Source organism: Chaetodon trifascialis, chromosome 7, assembly GCF_039877785.1.
Source record: "Chaetodon trifascialis isolate fChaTrf1 chromosome 7, fChaTrf1.hap1, whole genome shotgun sequence".
Taxonomy (NCBI): domain Eukaryota; kingdom Metazoa; phylum Chordata; class Actinopteri; order Chaetodontiformes; family Chaetodontidae; genus Chaetodon; species Chaetodon trifascialis.
Genome location: NC_092062.1, coordinates 26,192,350 through 26,215,527, shown reverse-complemented (window position 1 = coordinate 26,215,527; position 23,178 = coordinate 26,192,350). Strand labels below are relative to the sequence as shown.

The window sequence follows — 23,178 nt, the reverse complement described above, 5'->3', positions numbered from 1 at the left end:
GAAGCCTTTGCTCGGAGCCTCTGCCTCCTCTTTGTAACTAGGTCTCCCTGTGCCATTCTTTGTCTTTTTCCCCCTTCCATCTCTTGTGTTCCACTCTGTCCCGGGCCCCGTGCCCACCATTGACTGAGCACACAGAATAACCAATCCCCTGGCAGCGGGGTCAGTGCCACCCCAGCAGCCCAGGACTGGCGCTGGTACTGGCCCCCTTTTTTTTTTTTTTTTTTTTGCTGGGTAAGGGGGTTGTGAAACCTCACTGACCCAAGGCAATCCTCTTTCTGTGAGCCCATGAAGCTGTGGGGCTGCAGGGACTCCAGAGTGGACGGATTGGGCTGCTGGGACAGGATGAGAGGTTTAACCATACAGAAAACCCGTTTGATAGATTTCTAACTTTAAGTAAGTTGACGTTTAAGACGCGTGAGATCTGAGAAATGTCCATGCAGGGGTCTGTGCTTGCTGTGGGGAAGTGCCTCGCCTGCCTGGAGTTCATGCGTAAGTAACCAAATTTGTCTTTTGTTGCTGCTTATTTATCATTTTTTGCTAAAACCTCTTAGAAACAGCGATGCATGTGTCAATGAATGCCATCCACGTTTTTTTTGCTGTTATGTTAATGGTGCCGGAGCTCTCGTCCTCTCTGCTTCTGTCTCCTGATCGTGAAAAACGAGGCTTGTTTCTTTGTCACATCCAATGGAAGAGAGCCTCTGCCCCGAGGGTGGGATTTCCACATTAGGGGACGCAAAATAGTGCTTTTATTCGGCTCCTGCAGGAATGGTCAGAGGGAGAGACGGAGTCTGTTTGGCGCAACACGGACGGGCCCGACTGGGAAATAATTATGGAATAATAAGTTTTCTGTTACCAGAAAAGTACAACTTTACTTACTTTCCTCTCTCTGGAATCCCCTCATCTGAGCCTACAATGATCCCATCGGACTCGTCGAGCTGAAAGGTCAGAGTTACTGCGTGTCCTGCGCTGCTTTGGCCGCATCATTTCTGCGCATTTACACTGCGCGTTTCTCTCTGAAAGCCCCTTCTCTAAACTCACTCCTCTTCCTCTGGAGGTTTGTACTCTGAGGTCACTCCCATTTTTAGGAAGCGAGCCGCTCTTTGCCAAATAGTACTTCCGAAACATTACAGCCAAGTTTTCTTACTTCAGAATAATAAACAGTGACGTAACCGCTCGTGGTATGGCGCAGTTTCTAGGCAGCCAGGTCGAGCTCTGTTCACGTGTGCCAATTAATGGTAGATTCATATTTTCCTATTGTTTTCTTCTTTCTTGTTTTATGATGATTGTCAGTCGTGCAAAGTAACAAATTACTTTTGCTTAAGCGCTGTACTTAAGTGCAATTTGAAGTACTCGAGTATTTCCATTCTCTGCTGCTTTCCTTCAACTCCACCACAGTTCAGAGAGAAACGACACTTTTCACCAGTCTGCTTTCTGGCTGCTTTGGGTGTTCATTTTACTTACAAAACAGGATTAGATTAGATTCAACCCTTAATCCAGAAAAGTTTGTATTCCCTGTAAAACAGAACAGAATGTGATGATTTTCTCATCCTTTTTGACATGTACTCAATTGAAACCAGTACAAAGATTTGATGCAGCAACACGTTTCAACAAGTTGGGACAGGAGCATCTAAAGACTGGGAAAGATGTGGGACGCTCCAGAAACACCTGTTTGGATCACTCCACAGGTAAACAGGTTGATTAGGTAACAGGTGAGAGTATCATGATTGGGTATGAAAGGGGCATCCTGGAAAAGCTCAGTCGATGATAGGCGAGGATGGAGCGAGGTTCAACACTTAGTGAAATTTGTGGGATGTAAAATATGATGCACTGCTGTAGATTGTGGTATGTAATGTAGCTCAATCAGCTCCACATTAAACGACAATAACATGACAATGCCGCTCACATGTTAATGCATCAATAACAATCATCCAGTGATGTACAGTGACTTCTAACTTCTAATGAGTACTTAAGCATCTACAAATGTCATCTCCAACCACAGGTGATTACTGATTTTCAAAAGTTATCTCTAAATATCATTATTTATTTATTCTAGCCATAAATAAAGCTATTGAAAAACACAGTTAACTCTTGCGATAAAACAAAACATACAAGACAATCAGACAAAACTCAGTAAGCTAGAACAGGAACATTATAAACAAATTACTGAAAAGGCTGATTTTGCTTCCCTGATTTCCTCAGATAAGTTATTCCAGAGGCTTGGAGCCCTAACAGCGAACTCTCTAATCGTGATCTCAGAGCGATAAGATGACAAACACGCAGAGCAGATATGCAGAGAATGTAAGTAAAGGCTCCTTCTGGCTCCAAAGTCTTCAACCTTGAAGTCACAACAGCAGCAACGGGGAGCCAGCGCAGAGATGCCACGATATGTGAAATATGGCATTGTTTCGTAACTCTAGCACAGCAGCTACAAACCTCTAAACAGGAGAGAAGTTTTTGCTAATGTCACTGGGACAATACAATACAGACAATACAGCCTGCTATTTTAAGATTTCAGAGTAATGTGTTACTCTATGATATGAGTTATGAGGGTGTGCCATTTGTTCGTGACACATTTTTGACACAGAATATGATGCAGTGTTTTCATTGGCTTCTTTGACACGTGACACATAAAATCAATCACTTTTTTAGCCAAGAACATTAACTCATGGGCAATAACTGCATGGCAAGGTGAAGCATTTACTGCCACACTCAGTCCGCCTTTTATCGAATGTGTGGAGCCAAATTATCTTTCGCATCCCTGAAGTGTTTAATACCGTTCTGGGTTTAGATGAACTCAAATAAGACCTTTATCAGAAATATGATAGTATAGAGAGCCAAACAAAGTAGATCTTTGTCATGTGCAGAATGAAACAGGATGTCCTCCCAGCTCAGTTTGGACAAAGGAGTGTCCCCACAGGTCCACATGAAGCCTCTCATTCATCGAGGTCATGTCATGTAGGAGTAAGTGAAAAAGCAACTGGACTTCATGTAACCTCCAGGTCATTTGGTCATCCCAGAGGTTTAATCAGTTTTGCTGAGTGATGTTGAGTAACTTCCTGTATTCAACCATCATGTGTGACTGACATCACTTGCTGCGTCATTGAAGTCATTACAGTATGTTTTAGCCATGCTAGTGTTGTAGCTCAAGGGACAGCATTATCTGTTCGTTGCTCAGTCCACTTTGGTCCAGACTGAAACATCCCAACAGTTATTTGATGGATTTCGATGATTTTTATTGTTTTTGCAGGATTAATTTCATAGAAAACAGAATGCCAAGTTTGCTAAATTGCAGCAGAGCTAAAAACCCACAATCTTAAAGTTAAAATTAGCCGATAACTACACCTAGACAGCCTTAGCTAAAGCTACATTTACTTACGCTTTCCCATGGGTTAGCTGCAAATTAAAAGGTAGATTTTACACTACTGGCCATCAGTGGTTGAAAGTTAATCGAGCACTGAACTCAAGTGCAAGTTTGAAGTACTTGGACTTTACTTGAGTATTTCCATTTTATGCTACTTTTTGTTTTAACTCCACTAGAGGTAAATATTGTACTTACCCACTACATTTATTTTAAAGCTTTACTTACTTTAATATTTGGTGTTTTAAGTAGATTTTGATGTTAATACTTTAGTTTGTGACAGAGTATTTCTCCACTGTGGTATTGCTAGTTTAAAAAGATCTGAGGACCTCTTCCACCATTGCTAGCCATCCCTACAGCGATGCTAACTTGGCTAAAAACAAGCTAGCAAGGGTACTACAGGCTTTTGGTAAACCGATATCAAGGCAGGCCAGAGTATCAATAAATACCTTAAAACGTACAAAGGTGACGTATCTACGCACTCCTCTGTGTAGTGAGAATGGTGTAAAGTACAGGAGCAAAATTTGCGTGTTTAAAGCTTCGGTTTTGCTCGGTTTGTCTCGTTAACGGTCCCATTAACTGCCTCTGTCATGTCAGCAGTCGCGCGCGCACGGCGGTTGGACACACATGGCTCGTGTTGTTGTTGCTCGAGTGATCCACGTGAGCACCGAGCGACGCTTCCTACTGGCTCGCGCGGGACAAGAGAAAAAGAGGCTGTGGGCTCGGCACACAATTACAGCAGGGAAGACACGGGAAAGAAAAGGTACCCAGCCCAGCCTGACACACAATAAGCTCCCGACGTCTTCACGGAGACATCCCGGGAGGAACCCTTCAACCTCCGCATGCCCGAGGGTCGCGGTAAGCCGAGAAGCTGAAAGTATTCGTGTGACAAAATGATGTTTTTCCTCGCCATGCCATCGCATCGTTGAGGCGAAGTTTTGCTGCTTGGACTCATGAAGTAGAAGCTGTTGTTTGTCTCCTCTCTGTTCCGAGCTGCTGTTTTCGTTTTAAGCTTTTATTCTTTTCTTTTTTTCTTTTCTTTTCTTTTTTTTAAGTTTGCAGCTGTTAAAGGAATTCCTGGGATGTCGTGTTTAATGAGAAAGGAGGAAATGTGAAACACACGTGAAGTTTCAGGGTTGAGACGGTCCAAATGAGCTGCATGTGACTGCCGTGTTTTCCTACATATTTCCTCTGGAGGAGCCTCCAGGAGAAACACAATGTCAGGGTTTGGCTGTTCTTATCCAGCTTGGAGATGGTTTGGATTTTTCCATATGGTCAGCGGTCGCCACAAAGACTCTCTTTCCCAGCGTGCAGCTCGCGCAGGGCATTTTTATTTTTGATTTCACACTTTATTTTATTATTATTATTATTTTTACATGTTTGTCACCCAACAGAGTTTTTTTCCCGTACATCTCATTTTAGTGCTACAGCACCTGGTTTATTAATGGTTCAGTTAATTGACAAGAAATTAGCAGGAAACTGTTTTAATAATCAATTAATTGTGAGTTTTCTTCGGATTTTTTTTAGTGTTGGTCGGACAAAACAAGACATTTGAACGCATCACCGTGGATTTTGGGAAACTAGGATCCACGTTTTTCACAGTTTTCTGACATTTTATAGACTTTAATTGAGAAAATTAATTGATAGTTAGTGTAAAATACTAATTAATTGCAGCCCTGTCTCAGTTTGAAGCCAAACCTATTGAATGTTGTTGTCTTTTACTGCAGCAGATAAACAAGTACTGAGTTTACTGTGGCAGAGGCCAAACAGGAAATTCCTGCGTTTGAACATGGATAAACAAAGTGGATAGTCAGGTGTACTGAAGGTACTGTGGGGTATGAGGGAACATGCCTCCACCACACACCAAGTCTGATGAGTCTTTTGTCTTAAATGTATCCTATACTCGATTTGTAAAGACCGGAAACTTTCAATTTGAGTCACATGCAACCCAAAATATATCGTAAAGAACAGATTTAGACGCAACTACGTGGTTTTAAATTAGGGCTGCAACTAATGAACTTAACTATAAAATCTCAGAAAATGCTAAAAAAAAAAAAAGAGAGAGATATTCAGTTTACTGTCACAGAGGATTAAAGAAACACTAAAGAAGCTGGACTTTTGTTTCCTAAAAAAGTTATTTGTTGCTAATTTAATTGCTGACAACTAATTGATCAATTGTTGCAGCTCTAGTTTGATACAATCAAAGCTACTTTGATAGAAATGAGCTGCTTTGGTTTTGTGGGGGAGGTGAGCGTTACCTCGCTGTTCCCGCAGTGATCCATTGTGATCTGTAAGGACACTTGGGAGTCGTGTTGCGTAACGTCGAGCTGCCCTTTTAATGTGAAATGGAGACACTTACCAGGAAGAGGGCTGACCGAGGAGGAACACCTTCTGAAAAACATTCCAGTGTGACTTCAGACTCAAAGCAGAGAAAAGGAAGTTGTAACACACGTCTCATGACGAGGTTTAGAGTATGTTCCTGCGTGCAGGGTTAAGCCAAGAAGTGGCAAACACGCAAGTAACCTCAAGCTCTCGGTCAGAGGGAAGCGGTTAATTAGGGCTATTGGAGGAAACGAGAGATGCAGATGAGAGGATTGTTTTTCCTATCAGTGATTAATCCTTGTTATTGATTAGAATCAAGCAGCACATCCTGTAGTCTATGACAGTAAACTGAATACCTCTGAGTTTTGGACATTTTTCACTACTTTCTGACATTTTGTGGACCAAACCAATCAACTGATTAACTGAGACAATCATTGGCAGATTTATTGATAACCTATAATGAAACTAATCACTAATTGCACCCTGAAATACTCACATTTGACAGCTGGAACCAGATGTTTTGGCATTGTTAAATGTTCTTAAACTGAACGTTTGGAGATAAATCTTATGTTGATTGACTAAGTTTTTAACATTAATTGGTTGCATTTGTGGCCGTGTTAGTTGTTTATGATGTGTTGACAGATTGCGTTTTCACCGTCGTATAACGTCGCATTGAGATCTTTTCATGAACTGGCAGCAGATGTCAGGTCACAACACCAGTCTGCCAGCTGTTTCAGTGGGTTATACTCATCCAGTGCAGTCAGACACTTCAGTAATAAGATTAATGAATTTCCTAACTCGAAGAACCAGTTCTTTTAATTGCATTGCTCCATTCCTCTCCTCAACAGTGTGGAAGGTATATGGGAGGCTGTGGCATGTTTGGGCATGTTTTCTGGATTGTTGCTGAATGACAGTATGGGAAAAATGCAGAATCCAGCAGTATGTATGCGTGCATATATAAACCTATATGTGTGATTAACCTTACTGAATAATCACAGCATGACACACAATGACTCTTGAATTCACAAACAGGTGATTGTGAAAGTCCAGAATAAAACTGCTCCTTTAAGAGATTGTATGTTATCCATCAGCGAGCCCACCAGTCAGTAGCTCCTGTGCCATGTGTGAGGGTGGGACTGGACATGTTTCAGCAGCACCGTGGATCGTTCTGTAGCATGTGCTGCAGCGTGAGCCGAGGTAAACGCGGCACCGCGCGTGTGTCCGTCTGCGTGGGCAACATGCTTTCTGCACAGGCCTCTTATTGTCAGCCTCGGGCCAGTAAAGACGTCCATTGAGAGAGGTCATGTGACAACATCACGAGTGTTTGGGAAAGAATTTCAGCCGTCAAGAGAAGAACAAAAAAAGGAAGGAAGTGGTGTTTGGGTCTGTTCAGAATTGCTTCAGGACTTGCAGGTAACAACGACCGTCTGGAGGTTAAAGGGGCATGCAGATGTTTTCATGGCTGCATGTCAGTAAACCTTTAACATATACACAGAAAAATGCTGCATATATGAAGAAAGGCACCTGAAGTGTTCTGTTTTTGTTTGTGTTGTGCTGCAGAGTGAGCTGGGTGAGCTCTGATGAAGTGACTCAGATGGTGTCATGTGAGTGATTGCAGGTTAACCCCGAGGACTGCAAGTTTCGAAAAATGAAATAAACCTGTAGAAAGAAGTGAGCCAACCCTCGTCATCTCTGCTGGAGACAAGCAGCTGTAGGCTACATGAGCCTCTACTTGTACAAAACTCCTGAATCTCAGACTTAACTGTCGTGTTGAATTGTGGGTAATGTAGGCTGAAGGAAGAAGAACACATGGAATAAAAAAGACGATCTCTCTGGTTCTGCTGCATCGTTTTTGATCCTTTTTGTTTAACTGTCCGTTGTCAGTCCGACGATGTTACAGGAGTGCGATGCTAAGTCAGTGGAGCCGTTTTTAAGACAGTGGTTTTCATTGTTTTCAGCTGTAGTGCATTGGATTTGAGATTAAATGACTGTGAGGTTCAACTGTTGAGTTTCAGCTTTAGAGGAATAGTTTGGGAAATATGCTTATTTGCACTCTTGTGTGTACAAACATGAGCGTGATGCATTAAGATTTGGTGAACAGTGTTGGGCATGTGGTGCATGTTATACGTAGTCATCCAATCTTAGAACTGTGACCTGTGACATACAGCCAAGCAGTGAGGTAAGCTCTTGATTGGCCAAGTTAACAGTTACATGACGTCCGTCCAAATGAGCATGTGTTTCAACAGCAAGGCGACCACAAATTAAAGGAGAAACCTTAATGAAGTGTTAATAAGGTGTTGGTCCACCACAGGAAAGCCAGAAAAGCTTCCCCTTGGCGTACATTAAGCCTCATTAACTCGACTAGAAGGATGAACACCGTCGACTAAAAGATGTTTCCACATTATGTGGTGACAGAGGTGTCACCTCATTGTCATTGTTTCCTTTCAAATCCAATAAATTAGAGCCAGCACTAAAAAGACGGCGTCACTTTTTCTGCATCAAGACTTTGTTAACGTCTGAGAAAAGTTTCAGTTTCAGTTTCTTTATCTCGTTTTGAAGCTGATATATTGTTCAGTAAAGCCAGGGTTTATAGAGAGGTTAGAATAATGTCAGCAGTTAGCCATGAAATCATCCTGAATGAAAACACACTGTGGTTTGACTGTTTTTAAAAGGAGCGCTTCGCGAAGACGCTTCTGAAAACTAAACGTCTAAAGCAAACAGTCAAGTCATCTATGCAAACAACACTACCTCGAACGCGGGACGATCTGTTTCACGGCTTTCTCAGAAGTGCTGGAGAAGAGACCAAATATTATTTCTCAGAATCTCCAGGAAACCATAATCAGCTTCTAATGGTGGATGTTATCTTTTGTGGGAGGACTCATGCTCGATGTAATAAACCGCTTGCGCAGAAAGCCTTTGTCCAAGCCAAGTTTTAGAGAGGCTCTACAAAAGAAAAGCAAAATTTCTTATACGTCTGCGTTTCATACCGTGTGAATACGTCCTCCTGCTCTCGGGACAGAAGTCTGACTCCATTCTTCCATCCGGTGAGCAGCATGACCTGGGAAAGGCGGGCAGGGTGAGGAGGGGTTGGTTTCTGACCTGTGCATGCTCGTGTGATGCTTCACGTCAACTCTGTAACATCTTGGGTTTTGTAAATCCTTGGGAACTGATTGTGAAGAGTCAAAGGTGAGAGAGATGAGTCTTAATGCGACTTTGCGAGTGTTTTTCCACTCATTTTTCTCTGGTTTAAAACAGCTGTCACTTATCAATTCTGACCTCGTCTTGTTTATGGAAGGATCGCAGCGTTGGGCTGAAGTTGTGGCTCTGGTCCCGACCTCCAAACTCTGATTAAGTGCTGTTGTCTGTCTTGTATCTTGTGTTTGAAGTTGAGCAAACCATTTCCATCCTCTCAGACTCTACACATGCTTCTTAACGTGTGTTTGCACATGGGTTTGAAGGGGAATCGAGGACGTGTTCAGATGTACACTCCCAGCCTGTGAGGACACACTGACTTACTTCCTGGGTCATCAAGCTCTGGTGAGATACAATGCACAAGTGTGTCCTGGTATCATCGCAGAGGAGAGTCCGTGTCCTCCAGAATATCTTTCTGGGTCATATCTAGAGACATTGAGTCCAAAATTCAGTGTAACCTAAAAGTTCTTGAGTTGTTTGGCTCCTTGAAAGCTGGATTTGGTGTCAGAAAGCGTCCCTCTGTCATGTCCCATCTCTCAGCCAGTTGTAATCTAATTTATGTAGATTTTGCACGAATAGACATTACCATTCAAATCCGTCTCGGTTTCCAGACAGCACATCCAAATCTTTAACTGCCTATTCAAATCATTGGCAGCACACGATGCTAATGATCTGAATTCAAATGAGCATTTTTTTCACACTGCACTGAACTCACTGGCTCTTCCAAGCCATTGTCATCGACACAGGCTGTGGTCTTGTGTGTGTGTTGTTGCTGTTTGTGTGCTCTGACGTCCTCCAGCCGTGATGAATGCAGGATTTGTGCCGCTGTGCATACATGTTAGAGTATCTGTGCATGTTCTGTGTGTGTGTGTGTGTGTGCGCATGTGCGTGTGAGAGAGCGGGAGAAGCCTCATTTCCATCCAGTGCAGCATGTAACAGTCATCCTTTGGCCCTGTACTCTCGAGGCTTTGCCTCAACAAAGCTCACTTTGTCACAGTTAGCAGGCCAGGGCCTGCAGCTGGGTTGCAGTGAGCAGCGGTCCCGTCCTGTCGCTCCCACACTGCTAACGAGGAGCCCCTCGAGGTGCGAGCTGTAATGACAGGAGAGATGCCAGGAAATGATTTAACCTGTCAGACCTGCAGAGAAACGTGTCTCAAACTGTGACTTAAAGTTGAAAAGCTGTCGTGGCGTCAGCTGATGGCGTGCTCCGTCTGTTGACAGAGATTGACTGCTCAGTGTAGCGTTGGCTCTCACAAACATGTCGTTATTACATGCGTGCTTTCAGCGCAACGTGACAATGCCGGGCATTCTTCAAATCGATGTCTGGGTATGTTTCAGGAGCAGCCACAATGAGAGATTGTTCTGCAACAAAGACATCACGCTTGAGGACTCTGTCATATAAACTTCATAGCTGATGTTTGCCCTGTGAACATGAGGGCAAAGACGAAACACAGCGTTGAGAAGTCCAATGTCATGCAACTGTATGTAAAATGAATGAGTAGATGCATGCATGTGTGTGCATGCATTGAATGGTTGTGGAACAAACCCTGGTCAGAGAACCTGAGGGACCCGCTGGTGACACAGGGCCGCTGCAGGTGCGTCGCCATGCAAAGCTCAAAAAGCGTTAATTTGATAACGAGCCTGTGTAGAGAAAAGAGATTTTGCTGCTGCGTTGGTGTGTCATTGTGTGTGTTTGCTGTGTGTCTCCGCAGTGTTTCCAGTGTGGCGGGGGATCGGGGCCAGTAGTGGCGTCGGAGGCGGGTGGAGCCAGGGGTGGGGACGCTGCTTGCGATGGGAGCCAGCCATTCCGGGACAAAGGGCCCGGATCCCGGTATTTGACTACCCGGTCTGGTTAGTCCTCTGTCGCGGGGGACGAGCCAGGCTCATTGAGGTTTGCCAGAGAGGGAGGGGTGCCATCAGACTGCCCACAGACATGCTCAGCATCAAGCTCCCCCAGCTCTTCGACATCCACCAGGTCCCCAAGGTAAGAGAGAAGTCCTTCTCCACGAGGTTACAACATATTTAACAGGTCTGTTTGTTTATAAATATGTGGTGCTCTCAGTCTAAGAAGTGACCTACCTGTTATCACCTCGGCACACGTCCTCTGTGCTCTAAGCAACACATTGTCATACAGTGTGTTGCTTAGAGCTCCATTAATTAATTCAATTTGAATTGAAGTTGAATTAAGGACTAAATGGTGAGGGTGAGTGCAGTGAAAGTTATAGACAAGGACACGCGTCCCTATTAGGGTAGTGGGTAGTCTTTTTGGCCACTAGGAGGCAGTGTGACGAGCTGTAAACACAACGTCTCGATGATGTAGCAAACTATTGCTTAATTTCACTTTCATGAGACTTAGAGAAACATTAAATCTAATAGTCACTTTCCACTTCTATCTCAACCACCCCCAGGCTCTTTAGCCTGTGTTCGACCATTCGCTAACTGTCTGCTGCTGTTCAGACCTGGACAGGTAGGGCTCAGTGGATTAATCACAGCTTTTTGGCTGCAAACACCTGCCTGGAAACACAGTTTATGAGTGAAACAAAACAGTGAAGTCATGGACTGTAAATCCAAAACAATGAGCTGAAGGACGCTAAGAATTGCTAAGTAGTTGTTGATTACTCGTTAATTAAAGAGAGTCTGCAGGCTAATTTTCGCATGCAGCTCACTGGAGAAGCTGCACAGCGCCACTGAAGTTTCTCCTCTTTCTTTGCATTTTATTGTCTGTTTCCTGTCACTGTTTATGTAATGCATAGTTTACAATTTCTGAATTCCTCACAAAACCCTCTTATGCAACGGCAGGACTCTCACAGGTTTGTCAGTGAAGACATACGTAGGCATGAGGAATGACTGGCTGACAAGATCTGAACGTGCAGAGTAGACAAAGCAACTTATCTGCTGTCAACTGGCAGCAACACATATTTGTTAATACAAAATGTTTCATAAAATCAGTCAAACTAGCCTCAAATTAAAGATAACACGATGGCAGAACAATAGAGGCATTATAAGATGATGTGAGTGTTGCCTTTTAGGGTTTTTTATTTAAATGAGCTGTAGAAACAGCTCCTGCTGATGAGTTGAGAGAGACTTTGTGTGCTAAGTCAAGTTTTAAAAGCACGTTCGAGTAAGGACACATTACCATAATTACAACCTGGTTGTGCAATAACGTTCATGTTTTGAAAAATATTCCAGAGGTGTGTCAGATGTGCCAACAGTGTTTTCTTTTACCATTAATTATCACTGTTCTCCGAGGACACCGCAAACACAACTGTCACGAGCAGCTTGATTTTGATTGGACGGAGTGAGGGAGACTGACTGAAACAGGACCAACAGACCAGGCTCCTTTTCTCTCCAACTGCTCCACCCATGACTCGCCATGCCAACATTAGCTAGATATCCAAGTAAACAAAAACTAGTTTGCTGCTGCTGAGAGAGCAAAGACGTACGAAGATCTTGCACCACACATTCTTCCTCCTGTGTCGGCCTCAGCTCCTCCTGGTGTGTTTGTTGTTGTAACGCAGAGGTGGTGTGCAGGAGGCGGGCGGAGTTAATGGCTTCAATCTGTAAACTGTGCCACGCTCCATTACCGTCATGGGTGCTTTTTCAGCCTTTCTAAAATGATTGAAAAGTGGTGAACCTCGCTCCATCCTCGCCTGTGAGCGACGGAGCCTTTCCAGGACGCCCCTTCCATACCCAGTCATCCCACTATCACCTGTTACCAGTGAGCCTGTTACCTGTGGAAGGATCCGGCGACCTTACTTCGGGTGATAAGCCGTCATTGTATTAGTTTTACATCAGATTCTCCAGTCAGTTTCAGTGTCAGCTGCTGAATTATGTGACCTTGGATTTGTTTTATCAGAGTTTAAATATTTGAGTTTCTATAAATATGTTTTTGGTTTTTTTTGGCCTGTCTGTGATCTTGGTCTTCAGAATCAGAATCAGAAAAAGCTTTATTGCCAAGTACGACTTTACACATACGAGGAATTTGCTTTGGTGAGGTTGGTGCATCACACATCTATTAAAAAGAAGCTCTTAAAAAAGTGAAAAATATAACAATATAAATACACAAGTCAGTGTTTTGTTTTGTTTTTTTTTTCACAGAAGCACAGTCTGTTTTTTCAGAAAGAAGTCCAAGCAGAGCGTGAATGTAACGCATATAGTTATGGCAATGTCAGTGTGACAAGTAGAGGTAGGGGTGGGGTGTGAAGAGTGTCGGGGGGTTGCTGGCCTTGTTGATAAGGTTGGTTCAAAGCTAACTGTCGTCGCTGTGTAAAACCCGTTCGGTCCGCTGTACGAGAGACAAACTGCACCATCAGGCACTAACAGCAAATGTGAAAGGGTGTCTAAAGCCTGCGTCTGATGTATCAGTCAGTGATCCACATGAAGCTTTGAAAGTTGCTTGACTTAAAAGCTGCGAGTCGTTGCTAAGTCACTGGACGCTCTGCTGCAGCCTCTTTGGCTTTAACTTGATATCAGGTCTCTTCTGCTCGGGGAAATGTTTATATTGTTTTCGTCCTTGTTTATCTTCACATCTTCCCTCTTGGAACATTCCGTTAGAGCCGGCCCGAGACGTTTTCTGGACCAAAGTTTTCACCACTTCCTCAAAAGTAGAAGTCAGCATGTGACTCTTATTAAAGTAGACTGAAGCAGTAGATTCCAGTCTGGGTGTTGGGATCCTTCAAGGGGTTAGAAAATACATCTGAGGGGTGACGAGACTATAGATTTACAGGACACGAACGGCATCACAGATGTGCTGTTTCTTGCAAAATGTTGCCCTGTAACAATTATTCAAATGGAACAATAAATGGGGGAACTTTGCAAAACTCAGACTTGTTCATTTTAAGGGATCACAAGCGAAGAACAGCGAGGAGCCACCGCACAGAAAGTTTGTTTTAGACAAGAACAAGCGTGAGAGGTCATAGATCCCAGAAGTACAATCAGCTCTCCTCACTCCAGGTTTCCGAGGATGCTGCCCTCTCAGGTGAAAGGTGCGCTTGTCCCTCCAGGTAACAGCAGATTCTTATACAGTCTGATTGCTCACCTGGAATGTCTGGTGGTCCTCAGGTGTTCAGGGAGGACAGCATCATCTCTGGATACCGTCACCCGCGGAGCTCAGCGCTGGACTGCGTCCTCAGCAGCTTCCAGATGAACAACGAGACAGTAAACATCTGGACCCACTTCTTGCCAACATGGTGCGTGCCAAGACTTTTTTTTTTTAAATGTTCATTTAATGTGTCTTTGTGTTTTTGGTGCACTTTTGCAAGGTTGTGACCAGAGTCCAGTCATATTCAACACAGTAAACTGAACTCACACCTTAACTTTCCAGCTGTGCAAACATTGGTCAGGATCAGTATGTGGATCTTTGTTTAAGATCTGAGATGTAATCCCTTAAATTCTTCACAGTGCGGGAGAGAAAATAAACAGGTGGATAAAACTTGCAAAGATTTTTAGAAAGTCTGGAAACGTTACCCCCAAAAATCCGATTAGCCGAATCAAAATAAATATGAGATGGAGACGTGCAGGATGTCAGGAAAGTCCAACAACCTTTGACAAGTGTGGGACAGAAGACAGAATCATTTATGATTAAGGCAAAATGGCGATTTTGCAGGTACTTCCTGTGGCGCTTCTGCGTCCTCTGCTCCACCCTGAACTTCCTGACTGACAGCTACACCTGGCCCCTGCTGGTGTACATGCTGCTCATCTGCATCTACCCCTTCACCTCCAGCTGTGCGCACACCTTCAGCACCATGTCCCCAGAGTCCCGCCACATCTGCTACTTCTTCGACTACGGAGCGCTCAGCCTCTACAGCCTGGGTAAGACCTCAGACACGGGGGAGGGGTCCTAAAACACAAGGTTTGGTGCAGGCGTTTGGGTTTTCTGCAGAGCACGAGTGGTCGTCTGCACCGTCGTTCAAGTGCAGCTCAGTTGTTGTTGAGTTGCACTTGAGCAAGGCACTTAATGCAACAAGTGCTACCTGGTACATATATGAAGTTATCAGTGTTTTTGTACAATATCACAGAAAAAAGTACCTCAAAAGTACTACAATGTGGGTGAAAATCAAGGTTAAAAGCTCCATCTGTGTGCATTTATCTTATTTTTTTTTTTATCCTTTTTAAAAGTTTGGTGCTGAATTAGCATCTGATTTTCATTTTTTCGCCCCGTTGTTCTCTTTGCTTATCATTACTTGGACATTTTGTGAGACGTGACGTGTTTTAGCCAACAGAGGAGACAGTCTTTTGTCTCTTGTCATATGTTGCTTCCCTGCTAAGCGACATGGCAGAACACACTGAGCATTGTCTACTCGTGTGACTCATGTGACTGCGATCAGGGCAGGTCTGATTTCTCTCTCATGTCTCTCTGTTTTGCTCCTTCCTGGGAAATAATTACATAATTACATTACATTTAGATTGAGTTTATTTGTCCTCCTGACAAGCAGGAATAATGTTTCCCTGCCATCCTGTATCAGCGTTTATGGGAGAATTACGGAAGAATGAACTAAATACCAAATGTGTCTCTTAAGAATCAGGAGCTTGTTGCAGAAGTTGTCATTTTAACATGTTGACCTGCAGCGTCTGATGAGACTGTTTGCACATTTGCAGGCGAGTACAGACCTGCCCTTGACCTTTAGAGTCACACAGAGGTATATTTTAAGATGTATGCATTGTCAGTGTATCTGCTCACCGCTGAGTGTGCGTTTCTGATTATACGCGAGTGTGTTTGTTTTTACGAGTGCGTTTATGATCTCTGCTCCGTTTGTAAGATCTCACCTGCAGACCAGCAGTCAAACTTTTACCAGCATTAACTGAGGGCCTCTTCAGTCCCATCTCCAACGACGGGGCCCCGGGCAGACTGATCCTTAATCTACCGCAAAGCTTCTTAGTGCCAAGATTTGCCCAGTTTGAAATGTCCAAAAGTCCGTTTCAGGGATAAGAGCTGCAGGAGGGTTTTTCTCTCTGCAGGACAAAACATTAAGACAGAGTTTACAGTCCGAGGCTGAGCTTTGATGGGGGGGGGGGGGGGGGGTCTATTAAAAACACACAGAGCAGATTTTCTCTCGGGGAGATGACGTCTGCTCTGTGGTACGTTTGATATCAGCTTGTTCCAGCGCACTGAAATGCTTTCAGCTGCGCAGATACTCGTTTGGAAGAATAACAATCTCAGACAGACAGCGTTTTAAATGGTTTTAAACATAAAGAAAGCGGAAAGCCTCAGTGTGCAGAGCTTGAAATAATCCCACTTTAGCGACCCCCAGTGGTCGTATCGGAAAAGACAGCGTAGCAGACAGACTGCATCACTTCTCATGTGGATCGTCCCTCAAGTTTAAGCTTCAGATGCTCAAGTATGATGTCTCTTCAGCCTCCTGGTCACTTCTTTTGTCAGTGAGTGTTTGTTCTGTGTTGGTTTGTGGGACATTATTGTGCTGCCGTTCTTGGAAGGACTCTTAAAAAACAGATTAAGCCTGGTTTCATGTTACGTGATTGTTCAGAAACACCATCAGTAGTTGTACAAAGTGAACTGAAAGTTTTACGTCCATGTGCTCAAATATACATGAATTTAAAGTGGAAGGACACCAGAGGAATAATCTCTCCAGACTTGCATTTGAACCTCAGGTCAGATCAGTTTTCTCAGTGTCCCGTGTTTGTGTTCAGGTTGTGCCATAAGCTACGGCTACTACGTCATCCCGGACAGCTGGGTGAACACCTGGCTCCATCAGCATTTTGTCCCCATTGCCATTGGAAACACGCTGTTCTGCACCAGTCTGTCCTGCTATTCCAGGTAAGAGGCTGCTGCTTACGCCCCCCCTGCATGAACCCCTTTATCATTAGACCCACAGGTGAGGCTTTACTTTTAGATGCAGTGCTGCAGCATTTGATTTAAACAAAAGTGACTTTTTTATGGCTGGAAAATGTGAGCTTGTAATGACTCCCTCAGACTTGTGTGCTTATTTTTGCCATCGTGTGACCCTTAAACTCTGCAGTGAAACCCAGACAGATGAAATTCTTGCGGGCTCAGCGGCTCTTACAGACACGCTGACCCACGAGCGTGTTACCGACTTTAAATGAAGCTGTTATCGACTGATGTGCGGTAAACTCAGCCTGACCTCAGCTGGTAGCATCTTCAGAGCAGATTCATGTGTGGAAAAATGTTTCGTCCTTAAATCAATATTCGTTTAAGTAGTGACAGTAAGTAAAAATACTTTTTAAAGTACAGAACTGATATGTTAATGCTGCAGGTTGAACTGAGGCTGGAAAACCCACTTCACTCAAAACTAATTTCTTCCTCTCAGCCAACTCATTTTAATATATGTGCAATCAGCTGACCTGGTCCATGAGCTTATATTGGCTCTAGGAAGAAAAGAAAGTAAAGTTAATGGTTCCTAATGATGTTGTCCATTACTAAAACCCAGTGGACACCTATTAGCACCTCATTAATTAGGAGCTGTTGGTGGAAAGGATGCAAGGTGCTAACGCTACGTCCAGTCGAGCCTGCTAGTCTGTTTCAGGGCCTGAAACGTCATAGCAGAGACAGGAAAGCTCACTTTGGGAGCTTTCACAGGCGTTAGCTTGTCGTTAGCTGTGTGGTCAACTCTCTGTTAATGTAATGATACAAAACACACGTGCAGCTTTATGGACACAAGCCCCATCTGGGCTTCTAGCATTACGTCATTTTACAGCTCAGTTTGGTCTGTGGGTGGGTGGTAGAGGGGTCATCACAGGCTAGTTATAATTTTTGTGTGTTTTTCTCTCTGTCTGTATATGAATATGTGTGTTCCTGTGCGTCTGTGAGTTATTGCTCTTTGTCTCCACAGGTTCCTGGAGCTGCAGTTCCCACAGAGAAGTAAAGCTCTGAGGACGGGAGCGTTTATCGTCCCCTTTATGTTTGACACTCTTCCTCTGTTTTACCGGGTCAGTACTGAGCATCTCTGTTTGTGTTCAGGTCGGCTTTTATGTTAAAACCCTGGATTCACTCCGGGCCCTGCAGCCTTTCCTTCCACGGCTGCAGCGCGTGGTGCTTTGTGCGTTGGTCTCGTTACGTAAGCGCTCAGAGCTGATTAGCGCCAGGCTTTAATACTCTGAGCAGGACTTTGGCTCACTAACCCACAAACTGATTTCCTTTCTTAATCTAATACAAATGTATCACTGCCATCAAGTAATTCCCCTAATCACTGCGACTATTACGCAAGTCGTTTGTTGGAGGCTTTTTTGTCCCTAAATAGGTCAAATGTGCCGTTAGCGATGCTGTAACATCACTGATGGCTCGTGTGCTTCAGGTGGATCATCAGTATTTAATCTTCTGTTGCTTTTGAGGGACTTTGAGATAAATCTGCTGGTTTTTGGTGTTTTCTGTTGTTTTTTCTGCATGCAGATTGTCATCTGCTGCGGGGGAAGCTGCAGCCCGAGCGACGCCTTGTCCAGTCACAGTTACCACCTCCTCTTCGCCTTCCTCACCTGTTTCCTGTTCACCGCCCACCTCCCGGAGAGGTTGGCCCCGGGGCGCTTCGACTACTTCGGTACGTTCTCCTTGGATGCTGATGTGGGTTGAGAGTGAAGGAAAGTGCTGGCAGAGCAAATACACCGAGCATGTGCTGCTACAAATGAGCCTTCAGCAGCAAAGCTAACGAGGTTTTACGACCCTCCTGTGACTTTTCTGTTCGCTGTCCTTTGTCTTCACCTGCTCTGGAGTGTTTTCCCTGCTGACTTCTGGACAATTGACACAACACAATAGCTCCGTATCAAAGAGGCTTTTGATGTCATCGTGTGTAAACTAAAACTTTGCTCTGTTGTTGATCCTGGTGAGGTTTCAAACAGGTCGAGCGTTTCGTCTAAAAACGTGCTCATTCCTCTCAGTGCGAAGGAAGAGCTGCTGGGTTTGTTGGTTATTGTGCAGAAGAAGAGACGGAGGAGACGGTTTGATCGTGATGTAAACACGTCGTTCAAAAGCAGGAAAGTTCAACAGATTTTAAATAACAAGCTGATCTTCAAAACACTAAATCTGATTCGCAAAACCTCACATTTACAAATGAGTTCATTAGAAATCGTGAAGGGTTTTATCTGTGATCGGTATATTGTGTCAAGCAGCAACTGCAGTTCCTCAAATGGCCACTTGAGGCTGCCGCCAAAAGCAAGTCAATCCCCATAGACCCCCATATTAAAATACCCAACTTCACAGCAGAAATAAGCATGTTTACGGCTTAGCTCAGGTTTCAGAAACCAGGCTTCATTCGGCTCGCCTCAGCTCCGGCTAACGACTAAGAAAAGCATCAAATCATCGCATTTTGAAATATTTGAAATGTTTGCTTGACATTTAGAAACAGTTATTGGTTAATTGACTAATCGATTGATTGACTAGTTGTTGCAGGTCCAGCTCCATCTTTAAATGTTTTGTTGACAATTACATAAAACAGAAAAGCAGCAAACCTCACGGTTGAGGAGGTGGAACCAGAGGACATCAGAATCGTTGCTGATTTGTCGTCTATCGATTGGCTAATTGATTGACAGCTGTTCTGTTAGAATTTCGGCCATCTTTGTTTCTCACACTGAGTCTTGTCACGCAGGCCACAGCCACCAGCTCTTCCACGTCAGCGCCGTGGTGGGGACCCACTTCCAGATGGAGGGTGTGATCGCAGACATGACGTCGCGGAGGGCGGCGCTCGCGGCCCACGTGGCGATGCCCTCCTTCCTGGGGACCGTTGGGGTGCTGGTCCTCAGCCTCATCCTCAACCTGGGCATCATCGGCATTTTCAGCGCCCCGCTGCTGTGGAAGCCCTGCTGCGGCTCCGCCACGCCGCCCACGCCCGCCCGCGGGTGCAAGGAGCAGTGAGGGCGTCTTTTCCCACCAACACACACAAAACGGCCGCTTCGCTTTCCAAAGGAAAGGATTGGCCGTCTGCCCCGGCAGCGTTTCAGTCAGCACTTCACCGTAGCGCTCGTTTAACACCGACAGTTTTACGGCTCGGACAGGTCGCGGCGCGTCGTCTCCAGGCGTGAGACGCTGTCTTACACCTGCAGTGTGTGTTCATGTGTTTACTCAGAAGCTGAGGACCCAGTCGCACTTACTGAAGCCTTTTCTGTCTTAATTTATTTTGGAGGTGTGCATTTCAAAGGCTCTGGGTTGAAGGACGCGCGCTGTAGTAACACAACACAAGTGCCTTACGGTAGACCTCCACCTCATTCAGTGTTTACAGTAGATCTCAAACTGGAGCATTTAACGTGGCAGTTTGCAGGGATTAGATTTCTCATTTCACAAGCTTCTTCTTGTTCTAGGCCAGAGTCTCATTCCTTGTAACTGGACTCCTCCGTTCGGGAGGCTGTTGTATGTATAAAGCCGTCTTCGTCCTAAACATCCCTCGATCGTCTCGACCTGCATAGTGCGATGCAGATTGCGTTGCCGGCTCTTATATATCCACCTATTGATTCCACTCAGCACAGACTGGATTGATTTGAAGACCAGCGTGGTTCTTTTTCTGATTGCCTCCCTTATTATGAACCCCACAATCTGCCCGAGCAGGAAGAAAAAAAAAATGTTCCAGTGCAGCAGCAGCGATTAAAAGACAGGTACCATTTTTATAACAGTAGGTTTCCATGGCAACAATATAGTGGCCTCATGCCCCCTGAAGGTCTTCAACAATTTTTATGTTCAGAGCAAACGGCACCATTTCCCCTCGCTCCTCCGTCACGTATCGTAACGTCTGTTCGGAGCGTTTGTCGTTCGTCTTTGGAGGCGTTTTAACGTCCAGCTCTGTCCAACACTTGTGGTTTGTAACAAGTGTGAGTGGAATTAAGAGACACGGAGAGATTGGGCTCAGATTAAAATGGGAGTTTTGAGGTGTTGCAGTATTTTTGGTGCAGTCAAACGGACCAATCACACTCCTTAAATACTGTATCCCATGAAGCCGCTGTGTAGACTTAAATGAAATAACAACTGTCTTATATATTTCTAGCTCTGGTGTATTTGTTGCATGTGTTAGTTGCATGAGGGTGAAAGGAGACGAGCGTTTCTTTTTCTTTGGAGGGGATCCTGAATATTTAACTCAGCGATGAGAGAAGAGAGAAGACCTCGTCCGTTATTGAGCTTTGCTTTCTTAAAACGAGTGAAAAGGATGCAGAGATGATTTCCAACGCTGGTTCAAGAGTTTTCTAAGAATATCTGCCTGCTTCAGAGCTGAAATGATTAGTTTAAACGTTGATAATTAATCATTTGAGTCTTTTCTGCAGATTTACATCATTGTGAACTGATCGTCTTTAAGTTTTGGCCTGTTTTTTGGATAAAAAGTGTTAAAATTTTATAGACAGAACTGTTGATTTGAGGAAAAAATGATCAGATTAATCAACAAGAAAAGTCCAGATTGCAGAAAAATCCTTAAACAGTTTAAAATTATCTATTGTTTCCCTTGTTTTAAGAGAACAAAGCTTTAAAGACGTAATAATGGACAAAAATGTCTTGATAAGGTGCATAAATGATCTCACAGCAGCCTCGGCCGAGCTTCACACACCTGCACACAGGTGCTGTTCACTGTTAGCAAACGTCTCTGCTGTAGCTTTAACATCTGTTTTGGAGCATTTAAAGCACAAATTGACACTTAATTCCACCGATAACACGAGAAGTCACAGGAAACGGGCGGCTAACGCACATGCTCACAGCCTTTTAGCCGTGCGGGTAGAGTTTAACGAGAGGGGAAATGTATGTGATTAACGGGCACGAGGTGTGTGACAGGTGGATGCTGCAGGAGAGCTGACGGATGCAGATCGAATGTGTAGAATCACAGAGCACACACACACACGCGCGCACACACACACTTATGTTAGAGAGGAGATTGTTTAAGATGCTTTCAGGGTTAGCGTCGCTGCTAAACCGAGCAGTTTGCCCTCGATGCTTTTCCTCCAGCTCTGTTTCTGTTTTATCTCCGCGCTGCCGAGCGCTGATCGATCTGATCTCGGCTTTGACCCTGTTGATTCTTGGAATTGCATCATTACTGGCTTCTGATGTGGTTCTTTGCTATCGACCCAAACTAGTTTGGAGCCCGTTTGTTTCTGAGCTGCTGTTGTTTTGTTTGTTTGTTTGTTTGTTTGTTTCTCGTCGCCTCACTCGTTCCTCAGAGGAGCTCAGAGGTGCTTCTGCATCAGATAGATCGATGCTGATGCCGCCTCTCTGAATTGCTGAGGATTTTTTTTTTTTTACATTTATTTTGACCAAATTATCAATTCCAAGCACAGAAATTCTCCAGACCAGATCACTGTTCACTCCAAAAGCTATTTGCGGTATAAACCCTGTTAGTTTACTGGTCGGTGGACAAGCTGCTGCAGGTTGTAATCATCAGGAAAACTGAGCTCTTTTCTTCTTTTTTAAAAAACTGTACTGAAGGATGTTTGATCACGTGAAAGAGAGCAGAGACGAGCGTGGGCTGAAGCGTTCGACACAACGAGGATTTTCTGTCAAAAAAGTAAAAAGGGGCTTTGAAAGAGTTACTGGTGCCTTGTTCTAAACGTTTTGTACAACTTTTGATATAATTCTCCAACAAACTACTCTTAAAATGTATAAATTCTTTGCTGTGTATAATTTGTAATTTGCTACTTTGTCCTAATAGACTTGTGTAATAAATTAAGCCTTTTATAAATGGAATAACTGTCCTGGATGTTTTTACAGTTGCACCATGTGATCAACACCAAACTCAACTTTAGCTGAAATACAGTACGACTGTACACACTGTACAGTTAGAAGTATCATTAGTATATTAGAGTGAACACAGTATCCTGAAACTGATCAGTATTTTCACAATCAATTCATCGTTTTGTCTTTTAAAAGCCAGAAAAAGAGAAATTCTTGTTGTATTTCCAACAGTGATTCTTCCAAAAGCTAAAGAACACGTATAACAAAGAAAAGCATCAAATACTCACTAAACAATTATTCCAAGAATTATTTGATATTTTTGGCATCAAATAGTTGCTGTCGCTCTGCTGTTACATAACAGGAAGGTATGCAACTTATCATCATATCTAAAGCCATGCAAAATACAAAGAAAATATTGCCTTTGGATAATTAATTAATTAAAAAAAAAATCTCATTTTTGTTGGCAGTGAGTTGCAGATCCTTAACTCAAACAGCAGTCAGAGCCTGAAGTGTGCGTGAGCGGCCAGCAGAGGGCAGAACAGCACAATGAGAGGGTTTCTGCAGGCTGAGCAGCTCCTGATCTGATTTAATCACAGAAATGGGCCACAGCTGCAGTGATGCTGTAACAGAGTGTGAATCTCCAAAGATCTGTCTGCAGGAAACCCGACTCCAGGGTGACATCAGGTGAAAAATCCCACCG

At 44.0% G+C, this 23,178-nt stretch overlaps 1 protein-coding gene across 3 annotated transcripts; it reads left to right on the top strand.

Moving 5' to 3' along the window:
- The first annotated feature begins 162 nt into the window (after positions 1-162).
- Positions 163-22,493, top strand: paqr6 (progestin and adipoQ receptor family member VI). 3 transcript variants are annotated; one of them, XM_070967468.1, is made up of 8 exons: positions 163-489; positions 10,585-10,856; positions 13,934-14,061; positions 14,478-14,683; positions 16,520-16,646; positions 17,680-17,776; positions 18,237-18,381; positions 19,426-22,493. In XM_070967468.1, exons 1-8 carry the CDS (start codon positions 429-431, stop codon positions 19,689-19,691), a joined length of 1,302 nt encoding a protein of 433 aa, XP_070823569.1. In that variant the 5' UTR covers positions 163-428; the 3' UTR covers positions 19,692-22,493. The 3 variants fall into 3 exon arrangements, with proteins under 3 accessions (XP_070823569.1, XP_070823572.1, XP_070823570.1); XM_070967471.1 differs by lacking the exon at positions 163-489 and adding an exon at positions 742-942; XM_070967469.1 differs by lacking the exon at positions 163-489 and adding an exon at positions 4,095-4,216.
- The last annotated feature ends 685 nt before the right edge of the window (positions 22,494-23,178 follow it).